At 52.8% G+C, this 23,347-nt stretch overlaps 12 protein-coding genes across 12 annotated transcripts; 8 read left to right on the top strand and 4 right to left on the bottom strand.

The window, feature by feature from the left end:
* Window positions 1–240: 240 nt before the first annotated feature.
* On the top strand, window positions 241–1,755 carry Asppvi_002840 (uncharacterized protein; the record flags this gene model as incomplete). The annotated part of the gene is made up of 4 exons (XM_043298819.1): window positions 241–871; window positions 925–1,139; window positions 1,195–1,287; window positions 1,639–1,755. 4 exons carry the CDS (start codon window positions 241–243, stop codon window positions 1,753–1,755), a joined length of 1,056 nt encoding a protein of 351 aa, XP_043154754.1.
* An 885-nt stretch (window positions 1,756–2,640) lies between these two features.
* On the bottom strand, window positions 2,641–3,606 carry Asppvi_002841 (UbiA family prenyltransferase; the record flags this gene model as incomplete). Its single annotated transcript, XM_043298820.1, has 1 exon — window positions 2,641–3,606. The coding sequence occupies one exon, from the start codon at window positions 3,604–3,606 to the stop codon at window positions 2,641–2,643; it is 966 nt and encodes a 321-aa protein (XP_043154755.1).
* A 1,323-nt stretch (window positions 3,607–4,929) lies between these two features.
* On the top strand, window positions 4,930–5,900 carry Asppvi_002842 (uncharacterized protein; the record flags this gene model as incomplete). The annotated part of the gene is made up of 4 exons (XM_043298821.1): window positions 4,930–4,982; window positions 5,029–5,142; window positions 5,189–5,439; window positions 5,491–5,900. The coding sequence occupies 4 exons, from the start codon at window positions 4,930–4,932 to the stop codon at window positions 5,898–5,900; spliced, it is 828 nt and encodes a 275-aa protein (XP_043154756.1).
* A 545-nt stretch (window positions 5,901–6,445) lies between these two features.
* On the top strand, window positions 6,446–7,621 carry Asppvi_002843 (uncharacterized protein; the record flags this gene model as incomplete). Its single annotated transcript, XM_043298822.1, has 3 exons — window positions 6,446–6,542; window positions 6,719–7,178; window positions 7,234–7,621. 3 exons carry the CDS (start codon window positions 6,446–6,448, stop codon window positions 7,619–7,621), a joined length of 945 nt encoding a protein of 314 aa, XP_043154757.1.
* Window positions 7,622–8,123: 502 nt separating this feature from the next.
* Window positions 8,124–9,739, top strand: Asppvi_002844 (adenosylhomocysteinase; the record flags this gene model as incomplete). Its single annotated transcript, XM_043298823.1, has 6 exons — window positions 8,124–8,162; window positions 8,227–8,359; window positions 8,413–8,539; window positions 8,590–9,191; window positions 9,243–9,678; window positions 9,727–9,739. 6 exons carry the CDS (start codon window positions 8,124–8,126, stop codon window positions 9,737–9,739), a joined length of 1,350 nt encoding a protein of 449 aa, XP_043154758.1.
* Window positions 9,740–10,111: 372 nt separating this feature from the next.
* On the bottom strand, window positions 10,112–11,398 carry Asppvi_002845 (Tm-1-like ATP-binding domain-containing protein; the record flags this gene model as incomplete). Its single annotated transcript, XM_043298824.1, has 1 exon — window positions 10,112–11,398. The coding sequence occupies one exon, from the start codon at window positions 11,396–11,398 to the stop codon at window positions 10,112–10,114; it is 1,287 nt and encodes a 428-aa protein (XP_043154759.1).
* A 265-nt stretch (window positions 11,399–11,663) lies between these two features.
* On the top strand, window positions 11,664–12,620 carry Asppvi_002846 (TIM-barrel enzyme family protein; the record flags this gene model as incomplete). Its single annotated transcript, XM_043298825.1, has 3 exons — window positions 11,664–11,751; window positions 11,811–11,956; window positions 12,015–12,620. The coding sequence occupies 3 exons, from the start codon at window positions 11,664–11,666 to the stop codon at window positions 12,618–12,620; spliced, it is 840 nt and encodes a 279-aa protein (XP_043154760.1).
* A 359-nt stretch (window positions 12,621–12,979) lies between these two features.
* Asppvi_002847 (SDR family NAD(P)-dependent oxidoreductase) lies at window positions 12,980–13,940 on the top strand (the record flags this gene model as incomplete). Its single annotated transcript, XM_043298826.1, has 2 exons — window positions 12,980–13,031; window positions 13,105–13,940. The coding sequence occupies 2 exons, from the start codon at window positions 12,980–12,982 to the stop codon at window positions 13,938–13,940; spliced, it is 888 nt and encodes a 295-aa protein (XP_043154761.1).
* A 249-nt stretch (window positions 13,941–14,189) lies between these two features.
* Window positions 14,190–14,847, top strand: Asppvi_002848 (uncharacterized protein; the record flags this gene model as incomplete). Its single annotated transcript, XM_043298827.1, has 2 exons — window positions 14,190–14,434; window positions 14,499–14,847. The coding sequence occupies 2 exons, from the start codon at window positions 14,190–14,192 to the stop codon at window positions 14,845–14,847; spliced, it is 594 nt and encodes a 197-aa protein (XP_043154762.1).
* Window positions 14,848–15,068: 221 nt separating this feature from the next.
* Asppvi_002849 (C2H2-type zinc finger protein) lies at window positions 15,069–17,032 on the bottom strand (the record flags this gene model as incomplete). Its single annotated transcript, XM_043298828.1, has 6 exons — window positions 15,069–15,175; window positions 15,228–15,290; window positions 15,338–15,365; window positions 15,421–15,497; window positions 15,544–15,684; window positions 15,736–17,032. The coding sequence occupies 6 exons, from the start codon at window positions 17,030–17,032 to the stop codon at window positions 15,069–15,071; spliced, it is 1,713 nt and encodes a 570-aa protein (XP_043154763.1).
* Window positions 17,033–18,747: 1,715 nt separating this feature from the next.
* Asppvi_002850 (uncharacterized protein) lies at window positions 18,748–19,208 on the top strand (the record flags this gene model as incomplete). Its single annotated transcript, XM_043298829.1, has 2 exons — window positions 18,748–18,978; window positions 19,047–19,208. The coding sequence occupies 2 exons, from the start codon at window positions 18,748–18,750 to the stop codon at window positions 19,206–19,208; spliced, it is 393 nt and encodes a 130-aa protein (XP_043154764.1).
* A 207-nt stretch (window positions 19,209–19,415) lies between these two features.
* Asppvi_002851 (DEAD/DEAH box RNA helicase) lies at window positions 19,416–23,257 on the bottom strand (the record flags this gene model as incomplete). The annotated part of the gene is made up of 5 exons (XM_043298830.1): window positions 19,416–19,690; window positions 19,752–22,181; window positions 22,242–22,671; window positions 22,733–23,041; window positions 23,114–23,257. 5 exons carry the CDS (start codon window positions 23,255–23,257, stop codon window positions 19,416–19,418), a joined length of 3,588 nt encoding a protein of 1,195 aa, XP_043154765.1.
* Window positions 23,258–23,347: the final 90 nt, after the last annotated feature.

Raw genomic sequence — 23,347 nt, forward strand, 5'->3', positions numbered from 1 at the left:
CCTAAAAGTAGTAGTATTCCACGTCCATGGAGGGGAAGACCACGCATCATCGTGCAACTATCCATAGTCTGAACCTGATTCTAAGCGATGGTGAATGAAACTAGAATAGATCTGTCCGTCGGAAATGAATGCGAAGAGGGATTGACGAAGATATATAGTTCGAACTCAGCTGGATGCTTCAACCCGCAACTGCATTCCGCTTTCACTCAATAAGACATACTACGCTCGCTCATAATCAAAATGGTAGGACTTGCACTAGAACACAACATCCAAGTCAACGATGGGCCCTTGACCTCAGAAAACGCCGCTCTTCTCCGTCCCTCAGACCCCTCCCTCCCCCTGGACGAACTCCGCGCTCGCTACGAGCAGGACGGCTACCTCTTCCTCAAACACCTTCTCCCCCGCGAGGACGTCCTCGAAGCCCGCAGACAGTACTTTTCCCTCCTGGCCCCGACCGGCGTTCTCCAAGAAGGCACCGATCCCGTCAAAGGCATCTTCAACCCCACCAAGTCGCCCGACGAGTACCCCGGCATCGGCGCCGGCGCGGTAGGCAACAACGGCCGTCCAGGGGGCGACAAGGCCGCGCAGTTTGTGGACTTGGCCATCGAGGCGCACTACCAGGATTGGTATGCGGAGAAGTTCTGCAACCATCCAGATTTGGTCCGGTTTGTGGCCGAGTTCACCGGTTGGGGCGAGCACACGCTGAATTTCCGGCGGACGCTGCTGAGGAATAATACGCCGGGCACAAAACCCATTGGCGTGCACTATGATCAGATCTTCTTGCGGTATGGGGAGCCGACGAGTGTGACGGCTTGGGTGCCTATGGGGGATATCAAAATCAATGGCGGGGGCTTGATCTATCTGGAGGATGGTAGGTCATCGTCCGTGCCTTGACAATGCCTTTTGTGTTAGCTGACCGATCAGGCGACCCTGTTGGACTCAAGATCGAGGAAGAGTTCACCACCAGGGCGAAGCAGGCCGGGTTGACCGATGAGGAGGCCAAATCGGCTTTCAACTCGAATATGATGGCCACCGGGCTTTTGTCCGAGTCGCCGGTCGAGTTTGCCAAGCAGCATGGCCGTCGCTGGCTTGTGTCTGCCTACGAGGCGGGTGATGTAGTTCTGCACAAACCTCATACGGTATGTCCTTGTTCTCTGTCCACCGACTCCAATGGGATTATCGTAACGAGCGCAGATTCATTCATCGACTATCAACAATGACCCTGATAATGTCATCCGTCTAGCGACCGATCTGCGATTCTGCGACTCTTCTAAGCCCTATGATAAGGTACGTTTGCTCCCTGTCCGACAAACAAGTGCTAATATGCCTCAGAGATGGATGAACTTTTATAGGTTTGGAGATGGTGTATGATCATAGCCGGAGGACCCGAGTACTTTATTGTTTATCACTGCATACTCGACAGCAACAATATACCACTCAAAACGTGCAATGACAGATCCTGTAACACTTAGTTCAGTTTAGTTCATCTTAAGATGCAGCGATCTTACAACTCTCCATCGCAATATCCTCCCTTCCACCCATGACCCTGAACGACACACTGCACGACTTAGCCGAATCCATTCTCAGATTAAAAGACACAGGCAATAGGAAATATAATACCGCATTATGACAAGCCAGATTGGCAATCTCGTCGCCGCCTTCGATCTCGCAGGAGGTCTCGACGTTCAGCTGGTTGACTTGAATGGGTGTACTGTTTACCAGTTCGCAGAGAAGGCCAAGGAAAAGAACGTTTAGGGTTTTCATTGTGATGTGATGTGTATACTTGGTTAATCATTCAAGGACATCTGAGTTCTTAAAGAGTTTGCTCGAGAGATTGAGATGGCTCGAATGTCAAGGGTTTGATCAAGTGAGTCTGTCGTCATGGATGTGAAGCAAGGGCGGAGGTTTGGCAAACGACGCAACAGGCAGACAGGCTTAATCGCGCACTACAACCTCCACATCAGTTGAAGATGTGCATCTTACATGCTTTGAAGTAAAATAAGATGTCTCAATGTCGCATTGATGCATATTTCCTCGCCAGCCATCTTCATCATCTCTTCTCCATCCGCCACCTCGTTTTTGGATCTTTGTCTCCGCTACGATATATATGTTGGCGCGGGATTGGTTCGCTTTTGTCCCATCAATTTCACCCAAGAACGACTCAATGTGTATAGATTTTGACACACAGATTCTGTTAGACATGCTGTTTCTATGAGCTCGGTGATTCTATGGAAGACAACTTTGGGATTGATTAATGTCAGTTGCTCCTGGCACCACTGCCCGTGTCCTTGCTCTACATCTCCACAACCATATCAGATGAGGTATAGTCGATTCTGTATTCCCAGAACTGATCCACAATCAGTCGAAGTGATTTCTGGGGTCTGCGGCCATTGCGCAATCGAAGGGTGAGTTGGTGAGGAAAATGGGAATCCATGTTAGGGCACAGATGTGCGTGGACGTAGGCTGGATAGTGCGTGTTCCAATCAACCGTGCTGGTAGTATAATCCTATTTAGTAATTAGCATAGAGAGGTAACAACAATTCTATATAATATATGCTAAATCAAGATTAATCATAACATACAACATATAACACCCATCACTAGCAACGGCCAACATCTATACAAATCACATAGCTGTCCCTAGGACCAAGAGACACCACCCAGAAGCGGAAGCATATACACAACTGAGATCCAAAGATTCCACACCCGAAAAGTCATCCGATCGCTGGCTGTATCCCGCCACATGAGCATCCTAATGGCTACAGCAAAAGCCAGCACGACGCTCACGCCAGTAGCAAGGGGTCCAGAGTCCGCCAGAAGCGGACATATGACCCCCCAAACAGGCATCGGAAGTGCAATGCTCCATCGCGCCGCAGCATCCCCAATCACGAGGGGAAGCGTTCGACGGCCCCTCTTCGCGTCGCCTTCCTGATCGCACATGTCCTGCACGTGCATGGTCGTCAGGATAATTGCCGTGATGACCATGATCCAGAGACTGAGCGAGTACTGTCTGGCTTCACGCGACCTTGCAAATACAGCAGATCCAGAACCAAGCGCTACCTCTACAGCTCCCGAGTTGAAACAGAAGTATCCCAATGCGTTGATGATATTTCGGACGACGGGGTTGTGGTCACCCGCTTCGAAGCTGTTGTAGCAGGTGCCTAAGACGATGAGGCCGAGACACTGTCGGTGTCCGCCGCTGCAACAAAAGCTGAAGACCAGTGAAAGGGCGTAAAAGCCGAACATCAGGCGTTTTGCCTGGGACCCAGAGAGACGCTTGCTTGGGAGCGGTCGCCAGGGTTTATTGAGGCTATCTTCCGCGATAGACGAAGGACTGCGCTGGTTGTTCATCGTCAGGGGAAGCAGATTGATCCCGACCCAACCAATGATCAGAGGTATTCGACGGACTGTATTTAGGTATGCGGGAGACTGAGACTGCATATCGCCGAAGTCCAGAGCGGCGAGAGCATTGGTGATGCCAAAAATGGTGCTTGGGAGGAGAATGGTCTGGACATCACTTGCAATAAAGAGCCAGATAGTATATCCGCTTGATGCAAATGCCGATGACAATTGACAGATATGAAAGTTCGGCCCGCCGACTGACATATCGCTCTGAATATTTGCTGTGCACTAATCTGGGTCAGTATGTACCTTCAACTAATCAGTCTCGACTAACCTTCATCTGTACTATGCTCTCAGACTGATCAAAGTCGTCCCAGAGTGGTGTTTATAACTCACACAAATAAGTGCAGTCGCTTCAGCGCGGGATATCAGCTAAAGCCATTAACAAGACAAGAAGTGTGCTCTACAATAATAGACATAGCAGACATAAGGTTCTAGCATGCCTGAGCATCGATTGGCCTTCGACTGTCTGAGTCCCAATCACTTCCTAACCTTGACTCAGATTTCAGGGGCTAATTCAATGGGCCTTGTCAGGGAGGCCAGCCTGAAGATCTGGATATGATTAGAAGTCGCCCGTGCTCCAACAGGAGCAGATTTGGATCTAATAACTGATGAGTGGCGGTGATCTCGAGCAGAGTTGAAGGACTTCTTGAACCGACTCATCTTGGCCCTCAGCAAGAATGTCAATATGGTCGTGGGAGATAGTCGGGCACACGGAAGCCCACAAGAAGCTCGATATACTGACAAATGCATTGTCTTCTCAAGGATCGACTTGGACCCATTCCAGGTTTAACCTGGAACACGAGTCATCAATCAGGCCCTAAGGCGTGTCTCAGTTCTGGTCATGTCCCCTGCCATTCTTTTCTCTGATTGAGCTCAGCCGTGCGAGGTTACACATGCGGCGTGGGAGATGTATTCCACTGCATTCTTTCGGGCTGTGTTTGCTGCCATAATGGGGGTGGTTTTTTAATGCTGAAACAGCTGACAGTCATCTATTGAGGCCGTACATAAGCTGGAAGAATGAAAGGTATCTTCTGCCGGTTGCCAGTCAGAGCAGTATTCTTGTTGTCGCCAGTTTCTCTTACCATTCTAAAAGTCACAGAATGGCGCAGTGTATCCAAATGAGGAATGCCTTAAGCATCGATATTGGAGAAGAATAGAGCGGTTTTGGTACTTGATTATTGCCGACTTACTGAAATGATACGGTGACAGTACCGAGTGAGTCAGATTACATGGATACACCCGATTGAAGATCTGTATCTCCCTGGATGCTTGACAGGCGTGGGTTGCTCGGCAGATGAGAAACGCCGTGCTTTTGCGTACCTGAGGGCCTTAGGCAGCTACCTGGCCTAGTCCTTCACTTATATAGCTCACTTGCTCATATTCGGAGGAGAAATCTCGACCAGCACCTCGTCTCTCCTTCCATTTTCCATCCTTGAGTGTCTCTCTACATTATCGATCAAAAGCATCATCACTTGGTTTCGTCCCTTCGACAATCCAATCCTATCAAATCAAGACATGACAAACATGTCTTCCTCTCCAGAATACGTCTTCACCCGTGACTACTTGGACAACAACCGGTATGATCATTCGGACTTTGCTATTCTGCCTTACTTACATTTGCAGCATCAACCTGCAGCATTATTTGGTCGTCCAACTTTTTGGATACCGCATCCACCCTTCGATCCCCGTCAAGGATGTGAGAAACCTACGGATTGCAGACGTTGGAACTGGTACTGGGTATGTCACACTCGAATTTTTCGATGGCAGCTACTTACACTGACAGAATCTGGCTTACCGATTTGGCTGACGAATTCCCTGCAACTGTCCAACTGGATGGACTTGACATCTCCTTCGATGCTGCTCCTCCACGCGACTGGCTCCCGCCCAACATGAGCCTTCACCATTGGGATATCAAGGCCGACGTCCCTGAGCACCTGGTTGGTGTCTATGACGTGGTTAATGTTCGCCATTTCGTCTTTGTTCTCCAACAGCGTGACTTGAAGGGTGTCCTCGACAATCTATTCAAACTTCTCAGTACGTCAAGCAGCTTCTACAATTCTCATATCTCTAACACCTGGTTTACAGAACCTGGAGGTTATCTTCAGTGGACTGATTTCGACATGTCCTCACTTCGTGTTGAGAAGATCAATCCAGACATCAAGGTGGACGCGCAGGTCAAGTTAATGGAACTTTTTCAGGCCAACGATACCCGTCTTCGTTCCGCGTGGGGTGCCAGTCTGCCCTCGCTTTTTGCACAGAGCGGGTTCACCAATGTCGAATCAGATGTGAAGGATGCACCACCCCATTTGGCAGTTGCACTGCATGAGTGTGGGCTGTTGGCCACGGAGGTCTTAGCCCGAAACAAAGCAGGTGGGAACGAGCAGATGGTGCAGCAACTTAGACAGACCTTGTCAGAGGCTGCAAAGGAGACTCGGGACGGATCTGTTCTGGCTTTTACTAGACTCACTGTCGTTGGTCAGAAGCCGAGCCAGTAGACTGCCTTTAGCCTGGTAGGTAGGTATCGAACCGTCACGCATCGTTAAGCACTGGAGCTAGTCTCATATTTTCTCACATGAAATCATGCCCCTGCTTAGGAATGATGTACGTATACTCATAAAACGATGATGCGCCATCGCTTCGCCTCGCCATGGTCATCGCCATTGCTCAATGCTTACACCCCTTTTGTGATACAATAGTCCCAAATTTGACCAAGCCCCGTAGGGTGAGCCGATTCAGCCTCAACTTCAGGAATGTAACCCTGTGTCACGTAAGGGAGTACGGACGAGAAATACCGACATGGGTATGATGTGTACTCCTATTCCTACATCTTACCCCTCACACCATGTGTCATCTCGTCAGTCATTGCGAAGGTTGGTCGCACAAAGCCAGCGCAAAACTTCCCGGAATGGCATTCCGCACTACCATTGGGGATATTCATAACCTCGATGCCTTCCAGGCAAAAGCAATGAGCAATTAGGTGATATGGCCTCTCCGACTAAGTCTTTCTTTACTGCGCCAAAAAAATCAGTAGGACGACCAGATGGCGGATCAAGACGGAACCCAATACACGGCTGCTTACCTTGCAGAGGATCGACGACCTGCCCTTCTGAGCGTGGCGATCACCTTTCTTGTACTGAGTACGTCTGCAGTCATCTTACGCTTCGTATCTCGTCATATTGGACGTGTTGGCTTCCATCATGATGATGTTTACATTATCTTGGGCTGGATATTCTATGTAGCGTTGATATCTGTGGCGATCGGTACCTCTCATTCTTCTCCTCCAAAAGAACATTAACGTGACGACGTACTGCAGGGGACATGCGCTATGGCGGCGTAGGCCTCCATCAAGCGCGCGTTATAGCTATCGATCCGGTCATGATGCAGACTTGGGCCAAGTTCCTCCTCGCCATCGCCTTCATCTACATCTTCGCCGTGATTCTCCCCAAACTCGCCATGCTGAGCCTGTACATCTCCATCTTCAATCGGCACCGCGCCTCCCGTATTACCTGCTATGCCACCGGCGTCCTGATGATAGGCAACTGCATCGGTTGTGCGGCGGTGGGATTTGCTGTCTGCACCCCTCTGCGGCGACTGTGGGACCCAACTGTGGAAGGGCACTGTGTCAACATCAATGCGTGGTTCCGATACTCGCGGATCGTGAATATCGTTTCGGATGTGATCATGCTCATCCTGCCTATCCCGCATGTGGTCCGGTTGCAGTCAACCATGCGGTTGAAGGTTGGTTTGTTAATCACCTTTTTGCTGGGAAGTGTGTGAGTCGAGCCATTCTTCTTACAGTGCGTTGTGGTATATGGCTGACGAGTGTAGGGGGCTCATCGCCGGCCTGATTGCCCTCTTTACGTTCAGCACTACCAACGCCGTCACGGACAACACCTGGAACGCGGCATTGTTGGTCATCTGGACCCTCGTCGAGGTGGGGATGTATCTTATTGCTGCGTGCCTGATCTCGTATCAGCCGCTTGCTAAGTTTATTTGGAGAAATACTTGGCGTCGACGGCGAGGGCAGAAGAACAGTTCTCTGGACCAAGAACATAGCAATGTGTGGGTCCGGACGAATAGTACGCCTAGTCAGAGTCATAGTACCAGGGGAAAGACGGAAGAAGAGTTCTTAGAGCTGATGACAAGGGAGCGCTCTGACAGGGGGTCATCTATCTCGGGGGGAATTATGATTGAGCGCCAGGTGACAATGGATTGAATACGGATGTATTATGCTTATGCCATCACCGCTACTGTTGCTACCTCTAGCATAGAATGAAACAGAATGCAGTTATTCCAGACACAAACAGAGTGAACCTGATTATGGTGATGAATGTGACTCCGAAGACAGTGAAGGAGCGGTCAGAGGACCCTGAGGGATAACTGGCCTCAGGCAGCGACACCCGCGTTCCTCGATGCCTGAGGTACCCGTGCCCCGCCGCAAAAACCCTCCGAGTCCGAACGGCGTTTCCCCTCCGACAGTAGCCAGCCAGAGAACGTGCCTGAGAGGATTTCCCCTCCGCTGGTTTCTCCCTTTTATTTCTTCTCTTCCCCTCCTCCCTCAATCTCTTCTTCCCTCTTCTCACCCTCATCATCCCCTTCAGTAAGTCATCTCATCCCATCCTCTGTTCAATTGCAGTCAGTCAGTTATCGAGACTTGTCCTAACTAACCTCGTCCAGCTTCTTTCTTCTTAACTACCTAATCCTTTCTTATCATCACCATGGCTGCCCCCGCTTTGAAGTTCAAGGTCGCCGACATCGTAGGTGGCCTCCCAGATCCTCCCTCTCACAATCAATACTGTGCAGCATGTTAACCCCCTTTAGTCTCTGGCTGCCTTTGGCCGCCGCGAGATTGAGCTCGCCGAGATTGAGATGCCTGGTCTCATGGCTATCCGCCGCAGATACGCCGAGGACCAGCCCCTGAAGGGTGCCCGCATTGCCGGTTGCCTTCACATGAGTATGTTTATGTCAGAAAGGGGGTTAGAGACTGAAATCTGACTCGCCTTTTAGCCATCCAGACCGCTGTTCTCATCGAGACCCTCACCGCCCTTGGTGCTGAGGTCACCTGGACCAGCTGCAACATCTTCTCCACTCAGGACCACGCTGCTGCCGCCATTGCTGCCTCCGGCGTCCCTGTGTAAGTTCAACTGCCATTCTGAAACCAGGCCAGCTCTAATATCATAATAGCTTCGCCTGGAAGGGTGAGACCGAGGAAGAGTACCAGTGGTGCTTGGAGCAGCAACTCAACGCCTTCAAGGATGGCCAGAAGCTCAACCTCATCCTCGACGATGGTGGTGACCTGACCGCTCTCGTCCACAACAAGTACCCCGAGATGCTCAAGGGCTGCTACGGTGTCTCCGAGGAGACCACCACCGGTGTTCACCACCTCTACAGAATGCTCAAGGAGGGCAAGCTCCTTGTTCCCGCCATCAACGTCAACGACTCGGTCACCAAGTCCAAGTTCGACAACCTGTACGGTTGCCGTGAGTCTCTCATCGATGGTATCAAGCGTGCCACCGATGTCATGATTGCCGGCAAGGTCGCCGTTGTTGCCGGTTACGGTGATGTCGGCAAGGGCTGTGCCGATGCTCTCCGCAGCATGGGTGCCCGTGTCCTCGTTACCGAGATTGACCCCATCAACGCCCTTCAGGCCGCTGTCCAGGGCTACCAGGTGGTCACCATGGAGGAGGCTGCTCCCCAGGGTCAGATCTTCGTCACCACCACCGGTTGCCGTGACATTCTCGTTGGCCAGCACTTTGAGGTTATGCGCAACGACGCCATTGTTTGCAGTAAGTGATGCGTTTCCACTAGGTTTCATGACTTTTAACTGATCAACACAGACATTGGTCACTTCGACATTGAGATTGACGTTGCTTGGCTCAAGGCCAACGCCAAGTCTGTCCAGAACATCAAGCCCCAGGTTGACCGCTACCTGATGCCCAACGGCCGCCACATCATCCTCCTTGCCGAGGGTCGTCTGGTCAACCTTGGCTGTGCCACTGGCCACTCTTCCTTCGTCATGTCCTGCTCCTTCTCCAACCAGGTCCTTGCCCAGATTGCTCTGTTCAAGGCCGAGGACGAGGCGTTTGGCAAGAAGTACATCGAGTTCGGCACCACCGGCAAGAAGTCCGTTGGCGTCTACGTTCTTCCCAAGATCCTGGACGAGCAGGTTGCTCTGCTCCACCTGGAGCACGTCAACGCCAAGCTGTCCAAGCTCACCCCCGTTCAGGCCGAATACCTTGGTCTGGATATTGCTGGTCCTTTCAAGAGCGAGATGTAAGTGCGCCTAGTCGTTTGTATCTGGTCCAAGCTAATGTTTTGCAGCTACCGCTACTAAGCATCTTCCTTTCTCAACGGCGTCGACGCTTAATATACCTTAACACATAGACCTTTTCAACATGATCACGATGTTACGAACAACATAAAGGGTTCTCTCAACTTAGAGCTCAAAAGTATTTTGTCTTCAACGGCAATAAAAGGGGCATGCATGGGGGTTATTTCTTTTCCTATTGGCTGTATGGGCGGGTCTACTTGGGAGTATGTTTGCATTCAACAATGCCTCCGATATTTCTCGATATTTCTTTCTTAATATCCATCCCGACTAGGTCGGGTCAAATGATACCAAACCGATGCATTCACATGCATTGAAATACAGATGCAGTGCATTGATCACATTTCGTCATTATATCGTAGGTTCGTAACTGTATCGTCACTTCGTGTGGCCCATGCGAAGCTCATTACTTGCTCTGAACAAATCCGCTAGGGAATCAGCTACAGAGATGGCAAACTCAGGGTCATTGATTTCTCTCTTGTCTCGCAGAACTGCAATTCCTGTCCCGTCGAGCTCGTTCTCGAGAGTGGAGAAAAGTACCTCATCCGCTTCCTGGTCGTGGAATGGCTGGCCCGGCGTATCGAGCATGCTGATACCCGCCGCAGGCAATATCACCCGCACGCGCTCGGGGTGAGCCACATGGCTTTTGAGCTTCTCTGCCATGAAACGGGCAATCCGCTCGCATTCCTCGGGCGTCGTCCGCATGAGCGTCACCGTCGGGTTATGCTCATACAGCAGCCGGTGGCTGTCGCGAAACCGCGCGGGCACCGTCTCCCGCGGCCCAAAATTGACCATGTCACAGGCACCCACGCTGATGATCTGCGGGAGGCCCGCTTCGGCCGCCGCGATGAGACGCCGCGGGCCCGCGGAGAGCACGCCGCCGACGATCTCATCGGGGATCTCGGACGTGGTGAGATCGACCACGGCGTCCAGCTGGCCCTCGCGGATGAGCCGCTCCATCGCTTTCCCGCCCGCCCCGGTCGCATGGAACACGTACACCTCGCAGTCGAGCGTCTGCTGCAGCCGCTCCCGGATGGTGTTCACTGCTGGCGTCGTCACCCCGAACATGGTGATGGCTATCCGTGTCTTACCGCTGTTCCGGTCAGCTTGCGTGCTCTGCGTCTGCGCTTGCGACGCATATGACACAGCCATCCCGTTCACGGCCGCCGCGGCGTTCGTTAGAATCCGGTTCAGGATGCGGTTCGTCCCTGCGACGTCGACGACGCTGTACATGAGGGTCAGGTCGGTTTCCTCAACGTAGGGCGCGACGTCGCCGCTGGCCATGGTCGAGACCATGAGTTTGGGGAAACCGATGGGGAGAGCGGTGCGCATGGCGGCGGTTGCGAGGGCAGTGCCGCAGGAGCCGCCGATGCCCAGGACGGCGTGGATGGAACCGGTGCGATGAAGGGTGGTGAGTGTTGTGATGGCATGGGTGGTCATCCGGTGGATGTATTCTGCGCGGGGGAGATCCGATATTTTTGTGTCAGTGCTGGTTAGGTCGGGATGTTTGATTGCGATGGAGCTGTGCGGGCTCGGGGTGCGGCCGACGTCCATGAGCAGGACGGCGCAGGTGTTGTGGGTAAGGAGTTGAGACTGCGTGAAGCATAGTTCGTCCCATTTGGTGTCGCAGGTTCCGATGAGGACGATGGTTGGTTTGGTGGCCATCATGTATGCTGTACTTGGTTTAGGACACCAGGTGTAATTGTTCAATTGAACAGGTAGTCAACCTGACCACATTTCTATCTTTCAGATGAACAGTTGCAACGTGGAGTAGACTTCTTCTGCAGCTGCTGCAACTAAACGTCAATGACGCAGTGCGAGCGGGGTTGGCACACCATGCATGCGGCGTTTAAGCTGCTGCCTCCTCTGTCTCTCATCTATCTCTAGCACAGAGAAGGAAACAACCTAGAAGCAAGATAATTGCATCAAAATGCCCCGTCCAACAAATCGTCAAGAAGTGCTGGCTCGACTCCGCCAGACCATCGCCGAGGGCTCAATCATCGTCGGCGCAGGAGCTGGTTCGTACCATTGCCGTCCACCCACCTTCCAGCCAATCTAACTGATACGCGACACGCAGGAATCGGCCTCTCTGCGAAATTCATCGAAAAAGGCGGCGCGGATCTGATCCTCGTCTACAATTCGGGCCGGTTCCGGATGGCCGGGCGAGGGTCGCTGGCAGGCATGATGCCATACTCGGATGCCAACCAGGTCGTTGTCGAGATGGTTCGTCTTTTCCCACGGATACACTTTACAACTATAACTGTATATTGAACAATGACAGGCAAACGAAGTCCTGCCCGTGGTAGAGCACACGCCCGTCCTCGCTGGCGTGTGCGGAACAGACCCCTTCCGCGACATGCGCTCGTTCCTGGCACAGCTCCGCGGGCTGGGCTTCATCGGCGTGCAGAATTTCCCGACGGTCGGGCTCATCGACGGGAAATTCAGGCAGAATCTCGAGGAGACGGGGATGGGCTACGACAAGGAGGTGGAGATGATCCGGCTCGCGCACGAGATGGACCTCGTCACGACGCCGTATGTCTTTACCGTCGATGATGGGGAGCAAATGGCACGTGCGGGCGCGGACGTCATCGTCGTGCATGTCGGGCTAACCACGTCCGGGACGATCGGGGCGCGGACGGCGATGTCGCTGGATGAATGTGTTGTTGTCATTCAGGAGATCCGCGATGCGGTCGCCGGGATCAATCCTGAGGTGATTGTTCTGTGTCATGGGGGGCCGCTGGCGGGTCCTGAGGACGCGGAGTATGTGCTCAGTCGGACGCGAGGGGTGCATGGGTTCTTTGGGGCGAGTAGTATGGAGAGGTTACCGGTTGAGCTGGCGATTCAGGAGAATGCGCAGGCATTTAAGCGGTTGAAGATCCGTCAGTAATCTAGTCAATATCCTCAGTTACTGGAATTGATATGATGAACCACCGGAGACCCGAACGGGAAATTCTCCGTGGTACAGACAGTGGAGAAGATAGATCCACAGACAGACTCGGTTATTATCTTTCTATCCGTAGATAGTCTACCCCATGCAATGTTACTCACTGGATAAATTGTCTGCTGCGATGAAGACTGGCTATGTATGCTGTGGACCGCGTGATTATCTGTTGCTGTATTTAACGAGGGGTGACCCCTCTATCATTGATGGAAAATTGGACGGTTGCAACTAGAGACCTCTATATAACTAGCATTAATTCATTGCCTTGAAGGGCATATCCTCTTAATCATACACTCAGAATAACAATGTCGCGACCTTTGGAGGGAAAATTTGGTATCGTCACTGGGGGCTCACGGGGTAAGTCTACAGTCTACAGTCTACACCATCTACACTACACGATCCGGCCACGGGCTCTCAGCTAACGAAACAGGGATTGGCGAGGCAATCGCCCGGAACCTCGCCGCAAAAGGCTGCTCGCTCCTCCTCAACTTCACCTCTGAATCCTCGCGCGCTCGCACAGAGGAGCTCTGCGCCTCGCTGGCCTCGACGCACTCCATCCGCTGCGTCGCCGTGCAGGCCGACCTCCTCCACGCCGAAGAAGCCGTCCCCCAGATCCTAGCAGCCGCCAAACAACACTTCACCTCGCCCGAGGGCAAGTTCCAGATCGACGTGCTCATCAACAACGCCGGCGTCAGCGCAGACCGCTTCCTCAACGACCCCGTCAAGGGCCCCATCGACCGCGAGTACTTCAACTGGCACTACAGCATCAACGTGCTCGCCCCGCTGCTGCTCACGCAGGCGTGCGCGCAGTTCCTCCCGACCGACCGCTCCGGCCGCATCGTCAACATCTCCTCCGTCTCCTCGAGTATCGGGTTCACGGGCCAGAGTGTCTACGGCGGGACCAAGGCCGCGCTCGAGGCCATGACGCGCACCTGGGCGCGCGAGCTCGCCGACCGCGCGACCGTCAACGCGGTCAACCCCGGCCCTGTCATCGGGGACATGTATTTTGCGACTGGCGAGGAGTTTTGGAAGCAGATGCAGGGGTTCCAGGACGCGACGCCGCTGAGCAAGATGGTCGAGGACGATCCGCAGGTGAAGGAGTTGAGCGAGGAGCAGATCCGCTTGATCAAGGAGAAGATGGGCGGCCGGCGGCCGGCGTTTACTAGTGAGATTGCGGGGGTGGTGGGGATGCTGTGTACGGCGGATGGTTTTTGGTGTACGGGGAGTGTGGTGTGTGCCAATGGTGGTATGCGGATGGGATTTTAGTATATGCCGTAGAGATAGATCATCAATTGTCGTTGTACATATGCATCGAATTGTCTGCCTAGTAAGGTAGTTGTGGTGTTGCCTTTGTAACGGAAACACGAGAGACGAGACAAAATGATGTCATTATCGTCAACAATTCCCATTCCTCAACTCCGCAGCTCACAGCTTCACATCTCCAATTCCGCCTCATGGTCCTCAGCCCACGTCCCATCCATATTCGTGTCTGAAATCAATTGATACAAAAAGAAAATGACCTCCCTCCGACTCAATCTATCGAGCCTCCGCTTAACCCACCGACTTGCCAGACCTCTACCCTCCCGCGTCCTCCGCGCCTCCATCACACCATCCATCCACCGGCGACCTCTATCCACCTATCCCTTGAGGCGACCATCCCTCGCAACCTTCCCTGCCCTCGAGAAATCCCCAATATCAAAAAGACACTCCTCTACCGGTAAATCTCAAGCGGACCTCCTCGTGGAAGAACTCCAAGAACTGTACCCCTTCCCTTCCTTCCCCTTCCCTTTCAATACAAGGGAGACAATCTGACAAGAGAATCAGGTACGAAACCGCCAAAGACGAATTCGAAATCGCCACAGACAGCACCGCCAGCTCGACCATCTACGCGGCCTCGGACCGCGAGTCCGCCCGCGACGCCCTCAACCAGCTGCTTGCCGTGTACAGCCTCTACACGACCGACATCGCCACGACGGGCGAGTCGCATGCGCCGCAGCAGACGCAGCAGGGTGATGGCAATGCTGGCGAGCAGGGGCAGGTGGTGAATACCAATTTCGATCCGTCAGATATCCCGGCGCGTGTGCGCGACGAGGTGCGGAGGCGGGTTGGGCAGCGGGTGAGGGAGTTGAGTAATGCTGTGGAGGTTTTGGAGGAKAGGGCTCATGCTGAATGATTGGTCCACAAAGGGAGTTAGGCTGGGGCCATCTGATAAAGTTGAGTCATTATAGCTGCTAGCTGCGCTGCTGCTAGTATACATTCATATCGTGATTGGTATCATCATTTGAAAGTATTCCCTCCAACGCCGGGCAATTGCATACAATTGCATAAACTTTTATACCCAGATGCCGTATACCGCCTTGTCTAACTCCAATGTGATGAAGAAAAGGGTATTTATCAAACAGTGCCAATGGGGAATGCAAATTGCTCGGAGAGCGGCGACGGAGAGGGAAAGGCCGTGCTCTCTGCTTTGTGTGTCGTGCGCATATGCCGTTTCAATTGGTCTACAGAGTCAGAGTCAGTACTGGCCGTCTGCCAAGGGTCAAAACAACATACCAGGTCGAGTAAAACTTTTGCTGCATCCAGGATAATTGCATTTGTGTTTTCGTTCCCCGTGAGCTATACTCGTCAGTCATGTACTACTACCCAATAAGTGAGGAACATACTTAGTCGATGACTCGACATGTTGGACGACTGTAGATGTCAGTACATGCTTACATGCCATTCCCTAGCAAAGGAAGTGACTTACATCGCCCGTCTGAAAGTTGCATCCGGGAAATGTGCATTTGAACGGCTTCTCGCCCGTATGCGTCCGTGAATGCGTTTCTATCGAGTCAGCATCCAACCAATGACACACAATCAAGTAACTTACTTAGTTCACTGCTGTCCGTGAATGACTTGCCACATTCGGCACACTTGTATGGCTTCTCGCCTCGATGGCTTCGTTCGTGTCGCTCCAGTGTCGCTTGTCGAGCAAACAGCTTGCCACAAACCGAACATTTGAAGTTTTTATCTATGGAAAACTGTCAGTTTCGGCTTGAACCTCATAAACTAATGAACCTACAGTTACTGTGCGTCAGAAAATGCCCCTGCAGCTTTGACTTTTGGGAGAAAGGCTCGTCCGGGCGATGACATCCTTCCCAGCAGCAATAGTAGCCGGTACCCTTTGCCCCTTCCACAGTCCCCATATGGGTTGCAACCAGATGCTCCTGGAGCGCGCAGGCGTCGGAAAATGTGGCTCCGCAGGCTCTCTTGCCACCATGGCTCGTGGTGGTCCATTTGCAAATATGTACTTCCCCGTCAACAGAAGAGAACCTCGGACTGGTCAACACTGATGAGGCACCACCCTCCAACGGCGGAGGCGTCTCGCCCGGACTGGATATCAGTTGTGAACTCACGCTCGATCGGGAGTGGCGGGAATACCCGGAGTACGGTCCGTACGGGTGAACATGCGTGTGGGGGTGAATTCGACACCGATGATGCGAGCGGCACGGTCCCTTGAGCGGGACAGTCCCATTGACATTGACTGACGCTTTGGACGAATCGTGAGGAGTGGATGGCAGGTGAAAGCACGTGAAGGAGTCGGTCGAGCCGTTGTCCAGTGTGCTTAGATGGATGTGGCAGTTCTGGTCCTCGTGGGTGTGGGGCTCAGGACAGGCAGACACGCTGGGGCACATTCCAAGCATCTGGAATACATCCGCCGGATTGACATTATTCGGCAGGGGAAATGGCACATTTCCAAGGTGATTGTGCGAATCTCGGGGTAGAGTATGACAGTGGAAGTGAGGATACGACGGATGACAGTGATGGAATGTTGTTGGGAACGGAAACAGGGTGTCCGTGGACTGTTCCGAGTTGACAAGGCCCGATGTGGCATTTTCTGTAGGTTTCGATGACGGATGGATTTGATTCTGATCGATGGTCGACGACGGGAGTAGGTCGCAGGCGTCCAACGACAGCGGCTGTCCCAGTCCCAGCAGTGACTCTAGATTGTTATGCTCGGCGGCCTGCCCGTTGTGGTCGGCGAAGCTGAAGCAGTGTTCATCAAAGCAGACAGCGTCCGCGCCTTTGCAATTCTTGTCGTCACAGTGCGATACGGAACAAGCAGTCTCTTCATCACATTCCCCGAAGCCGTCACAGACAGAAGGACAGTTAACGGAACAGTCATCAACATCGCAACACGCCTCGTCAATTGCGGCACAGTGCGTCAGCGAAGTATGATGGTGGTCCTCGTCCAAACAACTCCATTCTGGCGGCGGAGCGGAGGTCTCCGCGGCGTCCTGGGAATCCTTACCATCTAGATGAAAGGCCTCCCAGTGACATTCGAGGCAGAAATCATCTTTCTTGGTGTGGGAAGACATGGAGAGGGAAGATCCGCTGGCAATGGGATCTTGTCAGGCTTCAAAGAATGAAGAATAGGGAACGCCGTGAAGAGGAAAAGTAGCGAGGAGGGGAGATGATCAAAAGGAGGGATGATAGCACTGGGGGCGGTTAGTACGAGTCAGTTCCACATTCGCTGCACAGGGCAGGGCACGGCAGGGCAGAGGCAACAGGTACAAAGCCGCGAGCACCTACCACAATGCGATCTGTCACTACTGCAAATGCAATAATGGGAGTTGAGCCGAGAGAATGGTAGGAATGAAGCAATCAAGGCCAGAGCATAGGATTGACCGCCTGCAGTGTGCAAATGCAAGAGGACCTTGGGAGCTGCCCACGTGTATATATTCGACAAAGGGTGACATCCAGATCTGTGCGAGCAACTTGTAGGGAGACGGGTCCCGTTAATACCCTGAGGGAACAGGGACTACCTAGACATGAAGATTAGCGCAGTACTCGCATTTGCGCCTAGCATAATACGTACCTCAATAAGATTCTTGCATATGGGGGCGTGGGTGCTACCTGTATCCCCGTCCATACACACTGACTGGATACACTCAAAAACAAGCGAGAAGGAGAGTGAGGACCCTGCGGGCAAGCACCTAATCTATAGTGAGGACCTTGGGGGAAAAAGCGTCATGTCCACCCCTGGGCCAGCGAATGGTACCGCCTGAATTGTCAGGCCTGCAGATTTATCTACCTCCCGTCCGCTTATCGTTGGCCACTCGAAAATCGCGAGCGAGACTATAAGCCGGGAAAATTTCAGTACTACCTTAGGTTTCTAGACAGGTAGTATTCTCTTTAAAAATCTCTTAATCATCAGTCTCAGTCGTCTACATATTACAACCGCATCGAGAATATTATTGATCTTCCCATGGCTAGAGTGGAAAAGTCTTCCACGGTCTGATTCTGCCTGATGATACCGCTTTGTGTTAGGTAATCCATTTTGATAAGATATCGACCCCCTCTCAGTAGGTAACTCTTCGTAGGTGCCTTGTTGCCTGATACTCTTGCCAGACTGAAGGCGAGCTTGAGATTCAAACTTACAATGCTCTCTTTGTCTATGCTCACCACTAGCTAGTAAGGTCCTTACCCTGACTTCTCGGGTTGCGTAAGAGATCAGACTGTTTTTGGTTAGTTTTAATGAAGCTCCTCCATTCGATCCGTAGTTATCTGACGCCATTGCGGCTCGCCGCTGTTGAGTATAAAGGCGAATGCTGTAGTATCTTCGATCTTAAATCCACAGTATGAGGGGAATTCGTTCTTCTTGAGGATCTGCTTCTACTGTCTAGCTACTCATACTCTGGTGGCTCCTCTTCGGCAATGGCATGGTCCATGGACTGACTGACAGCCACGTGCTGACCGCCCCTGATCTCCTCCGGATCGTCATTCCGCCATGATCTCCACCCGTCTTAAGTCTCCAAGTCTCCAACGTAACGACACTCCGCACTCAACTCCAACACCAAGTGCACCACTCGAATCAACTGGCTATTGGGTCATCTCGCCGTACACCGTAATCTAATTGCATTGAATCGGAAAACAAACCATCCGCTACGCTCCGCTAGCCCGGTCATTCCCCCTCCTCCGTCCGAACCGCACCCACTCCACCCGCATCTAGTCCATATCGATACCGTATCCCATCGTACCCGTCTCACCTCACCACCCAGCATTTCAACATTAAACACTCCGATCCCGACAAATGGGAAACCTCTGCTCCACCTCCAAAAACGAAGCCGAGCCCTTCTCCCGCCCCGGCCGCGTCCTCGGCTCAGCCGCCAATCCCCCGCCCAACGCTGCCCCGCGCGCCCCGCTCCCCGCGAAATCAAAGGCGCCGTTCAAGTCACCCGGGAGGACACTAGGCGAGACTGCGCCGGAGGTTCCAGATGCGGAGAGGGCTGATGCGCGGACGAATGCTGCGATTGCGGCGCAGGTGAGTGACAGCCCCTACTGGAGATATCATGTCTTTTAAGGATGCTGGCTGACTCGACGATACCGAAGAAACGAGCCGAGTCGGCGGCGGGTGCGCAAAAGGGGAAATTAGGGTCGAAACTTGCGGCGCAAAAGGCTCAGACGCAGGCGCAGACCTTGAGCGAAGTGAGTAGGGAGCAGACTGCTGCTAGAAATATGGATGAATCGAGTGAGGCGAGGAGGTGGAATTAGCGCGACAGAAGTCCTCGAACTACGCGACCTACGCTGAACTTGTTGGTGTTTCTTGGAGTATATTTGGCGTAATATCACTGTATAGATCTTGCTGTTTGTTTACTCATGCGTATATCGCTTGCACATTATGAACCGAGACATTGGCAATGTATGTCTATAAACATCAAATCATAACAAATATGATACAACCAGGTAAATGGTATAGTCTTAGACAACGTTGTATCGTCCTCCCACTGGTGCTCTCGCGTCGCTATCCGCCGCGGCCAGGGTGCCCTCCTTGAGCAAGCGCATCAACTCCCGCATGGCATTCGTCACGGAGAGTTCCGTTTCGCCTTCAACAAGAATATACAGCTTCGGGTTCTCGCCCGGTCCAGGCTCCTTGCCAGCAGGATAGAAACTTCCTTTGGTGGTGATAGAGGTGCCAGTAGCCTCCAGAATCTTGGCCACATTCGTACGGTTGGTAACGGCCCAGCGAGCTTTTTCTGTAGTGCGGAAACATATTAGCAACGGCTCTCTGACTGACTATTACAGGGAATAACTTACGAGGAAAATCGTTGATCTCCAAGGTTGCATGGAAAGCTCCCGCGTCAGGTCCGCGGTTATCGATCGGCACGCCAGACCGCATGACTCCAGCACGGCTGAGACGGGCATGGATATCAGCGACCGCCGAGCCCACCTTGTCCAATGGGTTCTTCGACGCTGCCGCCGGGTCTTTCTCGGTCCTGTGGACCGTAATCTTGCCATCAAGATCGATACCCTTGGGAACACCAGGCAAGGAGGTTGTCGCCGCGGCGGCGGCGGCAGCGGCAGATTGCACCGAGGATACAGCTTTGTTGAACCGCTCGTCCGCCTTCTCGGCCTTCTCTTCCTTCTCTTCTTCGTCTTCGCCCTCCTCGCCTGTCTTGTATGTCCGTCGCTCTCGCATCCGAGCTGCATCTCGCTCCTGATCGAGGCGCTCTAGACCCTTTCCTCCGAATCCAGAAGCGCTGGCTTTCTCCTTGCCCGCTTTGACCTTCTCCAAAAAGGAATCGACCATCTTTTGGACGGGTTCAGGCACCTTCTGTCCACTCTGCCTCAAAGCCTTGGCGATATCCACCGAATATCGCTCTTGTTCTTCGGTCAGGAACGTGACTGCAGTTCCCGTATTGCCAGCACGACCAGTTCGTCCGGCTCGGTGAACGTAGTCTTCCAGATGGTTCGGCGCATCGTAGTTGACAACGAGCTTCAACTGCTTCACGTCTAGACCTCGGGCAGCGACAGAGGTGGCAATCAAAACGGGGAAAATTCCGGCTTTGAAATCTTCAATCGTAGAATCTCGATCAATTTGGTCTTTCCCTCCGTGAATGGACATGCAAGGATAGCCCTTACGCATCAGCTCTCGAAGGAGAGTATCCGCAGCTTCTTGGCGGTCAACGAAGATTAAAGCACGTGCATCTTCGTTGGCGTCATCCGAGTACAAGTTGCCCAAGATCTCCAATAGTCGTACAAACTTTGTGTCTTCGTTGCGCACCTCCACAATCTGGGTGATCTCAGGCGCGACAACGCTTTTGCCACCGACAACAATCTCGATCGGCTTGGTCAACGACTTACGGGCCAAAGCCTCCATGTTCCGAGGGAAGGTGGCCGAGAACAGCACGGTCTGTCGATCGGGTCGGATATTGGCCATGATCTTCATGACTTGGGGCTCGAAGCCCATATCAAACATGCGATCCGCTTCGTCCAAAACAACATAAGTGACTCTTCGCAGATTAGTGACTCTGCCCGCATTCGCCGCTAGAAGGTCAATCATCCGTCCCGGGGTACACACAACAATCTCGGCACCACGCTTCAGTTCGGCAATCTGGTCCTTGATGGGAGCACCGCCATAAGCACAAACGGCCCGAAGATTCAACGCCTTCAAAAAGGGCTTGCAATCCTTGTGGATCTGAGTCGCAAGCTCACGTGTGGGTGTCATGATAAGGCCAATAGGTCCTTCCATGTTCTCCAGCGGCCGTTGGTCTCTGATATGTCGGAACATAGGAATCAGGAAAGCGATTGTTTTACCTGATCCAGTCTTGGCCACACCGATCACATCGCGGCCAGACATAATCGCAGGAATGGCCTGTGATTGGATTGAGGTGGGATTCTCATAGCCGAGCCTATGAATAACATCCAGAGTCTGCACGCCCAACCCGCACTGGGACCATTTCATAACTGGTTTGGGCACGTCAACTCCGCGCACTTTAATTCCGTCAAGTTCCAGCCGCAAGCTGGCAGCTTCTTCGTCGGTCATTTCAGCCAAGTTGGAGGGCTCATTGTAAAACTTCTTACGGAAGGGCTCGTATCCCACCTTTTCATGGTCAACGGCCGGGATGTCCTTCTTCTTCTTAGCTTTATTAGCAATCGCAAGAAAGTCATCAGCGTCACCCTCGCCCACAGCGGTCAAATCCACATCGTGTTCGTCGCCGAAGATCGCCTCGGGCTGCTGTTCCTTCGCTTTGGCAAATCTGGCGCCAGATGTCTTCTTTGGCGGAGCGGTCTCGGCCAGTTCCGACATGAAAGCATCTAGTGGGTCAACTTCCTCCTCCGCTGCGTCGACCTCCATTTTCTCGGATTCTTCTTGGTGAGGGACGTCATTCATCTCGACGTCGCCGTTGGTTTGAGGCGCATCCTCTTTTGACTGGGCCCGCAGAGCTTCACTCTGCAAGCGTTCTTCACGCCGTTCCGCAGCAGCTCGAGCGGCAGCCGCATTCTCCTCCTCAGTCCCACCGTCCTGCATGTCGACATCATCTTCATCCTCTACGGCGGCATCCGCAGCCGCCGTCTCATCTTTCGCGTCCTCTAGTGGAGGGGTCGGTAAACGCTCCAATTTCTTTCGTTTGGATTCCTCTTCACCAAAACCGAGAGTCTTAACAGCCGACGATTTCTCCGCATCTGCAACCTGCCTGGCCCCTAACCCAAAACCGCCAACATTCCGTTTTGCTGTCAACGTAGCTACACAAGATACGATTAGCAATTTGAAAAACAGTCTTATGATGGGAATAGATGACTTACATGAAGTAGTGCTGTTGGCGGCTGGAGGTTTGTTAGCTTGTACATGATTATTCATGGAGGAAAAGGAAGCGGACGCTTTGGCAGCCTGAGGAACGGCGACATCGTTACCAAGCACAGCCGGTGCACTTGGGGCTGGTGCCGCATTTCGTACAATAGCCTTTGGGTCAAATTTCCCAGAATACGGAGCAGGAGTGGCATCTGTGGTAGGCGTCGCGGGAGACTGCGGAGAGCTAACAGCCGGTGATAGACCCGACTTTCTATCTATCTCTTCCAAGATACTTCTTGCTCCGCCAGCTGCAGCGGCTTCGCGCTGCTTCCGTTCTCTCTCAGCAGCTTGCTTTTGCTTCCAGGCCTCCAATTTTGCCAGCCTTTCAGCTCTTTTCTCGTCCTCGGTTGGAGCCGCGGGCGCAGGGGTGGATGGCTTCGATGTCTATCCACTTATCAGCATCAGATTCATAGGTATTTTCAAAAGCACGAGGAATCGAACTTACCTCTCGCGACTTGGAATCCAGGTTCCTCGTCCGACTATCGTCCCGTCTAGACTTGTGCTTCAAGTCAGCAGAATCGTCTGTTCGCCTCCGAGCCCGGTCGCGGGAATCATCTCGCCTGCTTCGATAATCTCTTTCGCGACTTTTCCGGCGGTGATCCCGGTCATCGCCTCTATCTCTTGATCGACGTCGTTCGCGAGAGCGATCCCTCCGGCTTGGTCGATAGCTATCTTCATCCCGATGATCGTCGCGTCTGTCTACGGAGCGGTCACGTCTCCGGTATGAATCGCGGTCACGGTCGCGGTATCGTCTCTGTGGAAGTTGTGAAGTTAGGATAATGATACAGAAACCAAAATTGAGCGACTGAAGCGGCAAGGAACATACCTCAGGACTACGAGATCTTCGATAACTCCTCCCATCATCTCGCCTGCTCTTCTCGTAGCGATCATCATCTCTGCGACTCCGTCTGGATGAAGAGTATGTGCTGCCTACAGGTGATGGTGAGCGAGTATCCCCGTGGCGAGCCATTGTTGCAGGCCAACGATGAGTGAGTATTACTGAGACTCCAAAGAACTCGAGCACGTAGTCAGAAAAGTAAAGCAATTTATTACCCTTCCA

The sequence above is a fragment of the Aspergillus pseudoviridinutans genome, assembly GCF_018340605.1.
Source record: "Aspergillus pseudoviridinutans IFM 55266 DNA, scaffold_2, whole genome shotgun sequence".
Classification (NCBI taxonomy): domain Eukaryota; kingdom Fungi; phylum Ascomycota; class Eurotiomycetes; order Eurotiales; family Aspergillaceae; genus Aspergillus; species Aspergillus pseudoviridinutans.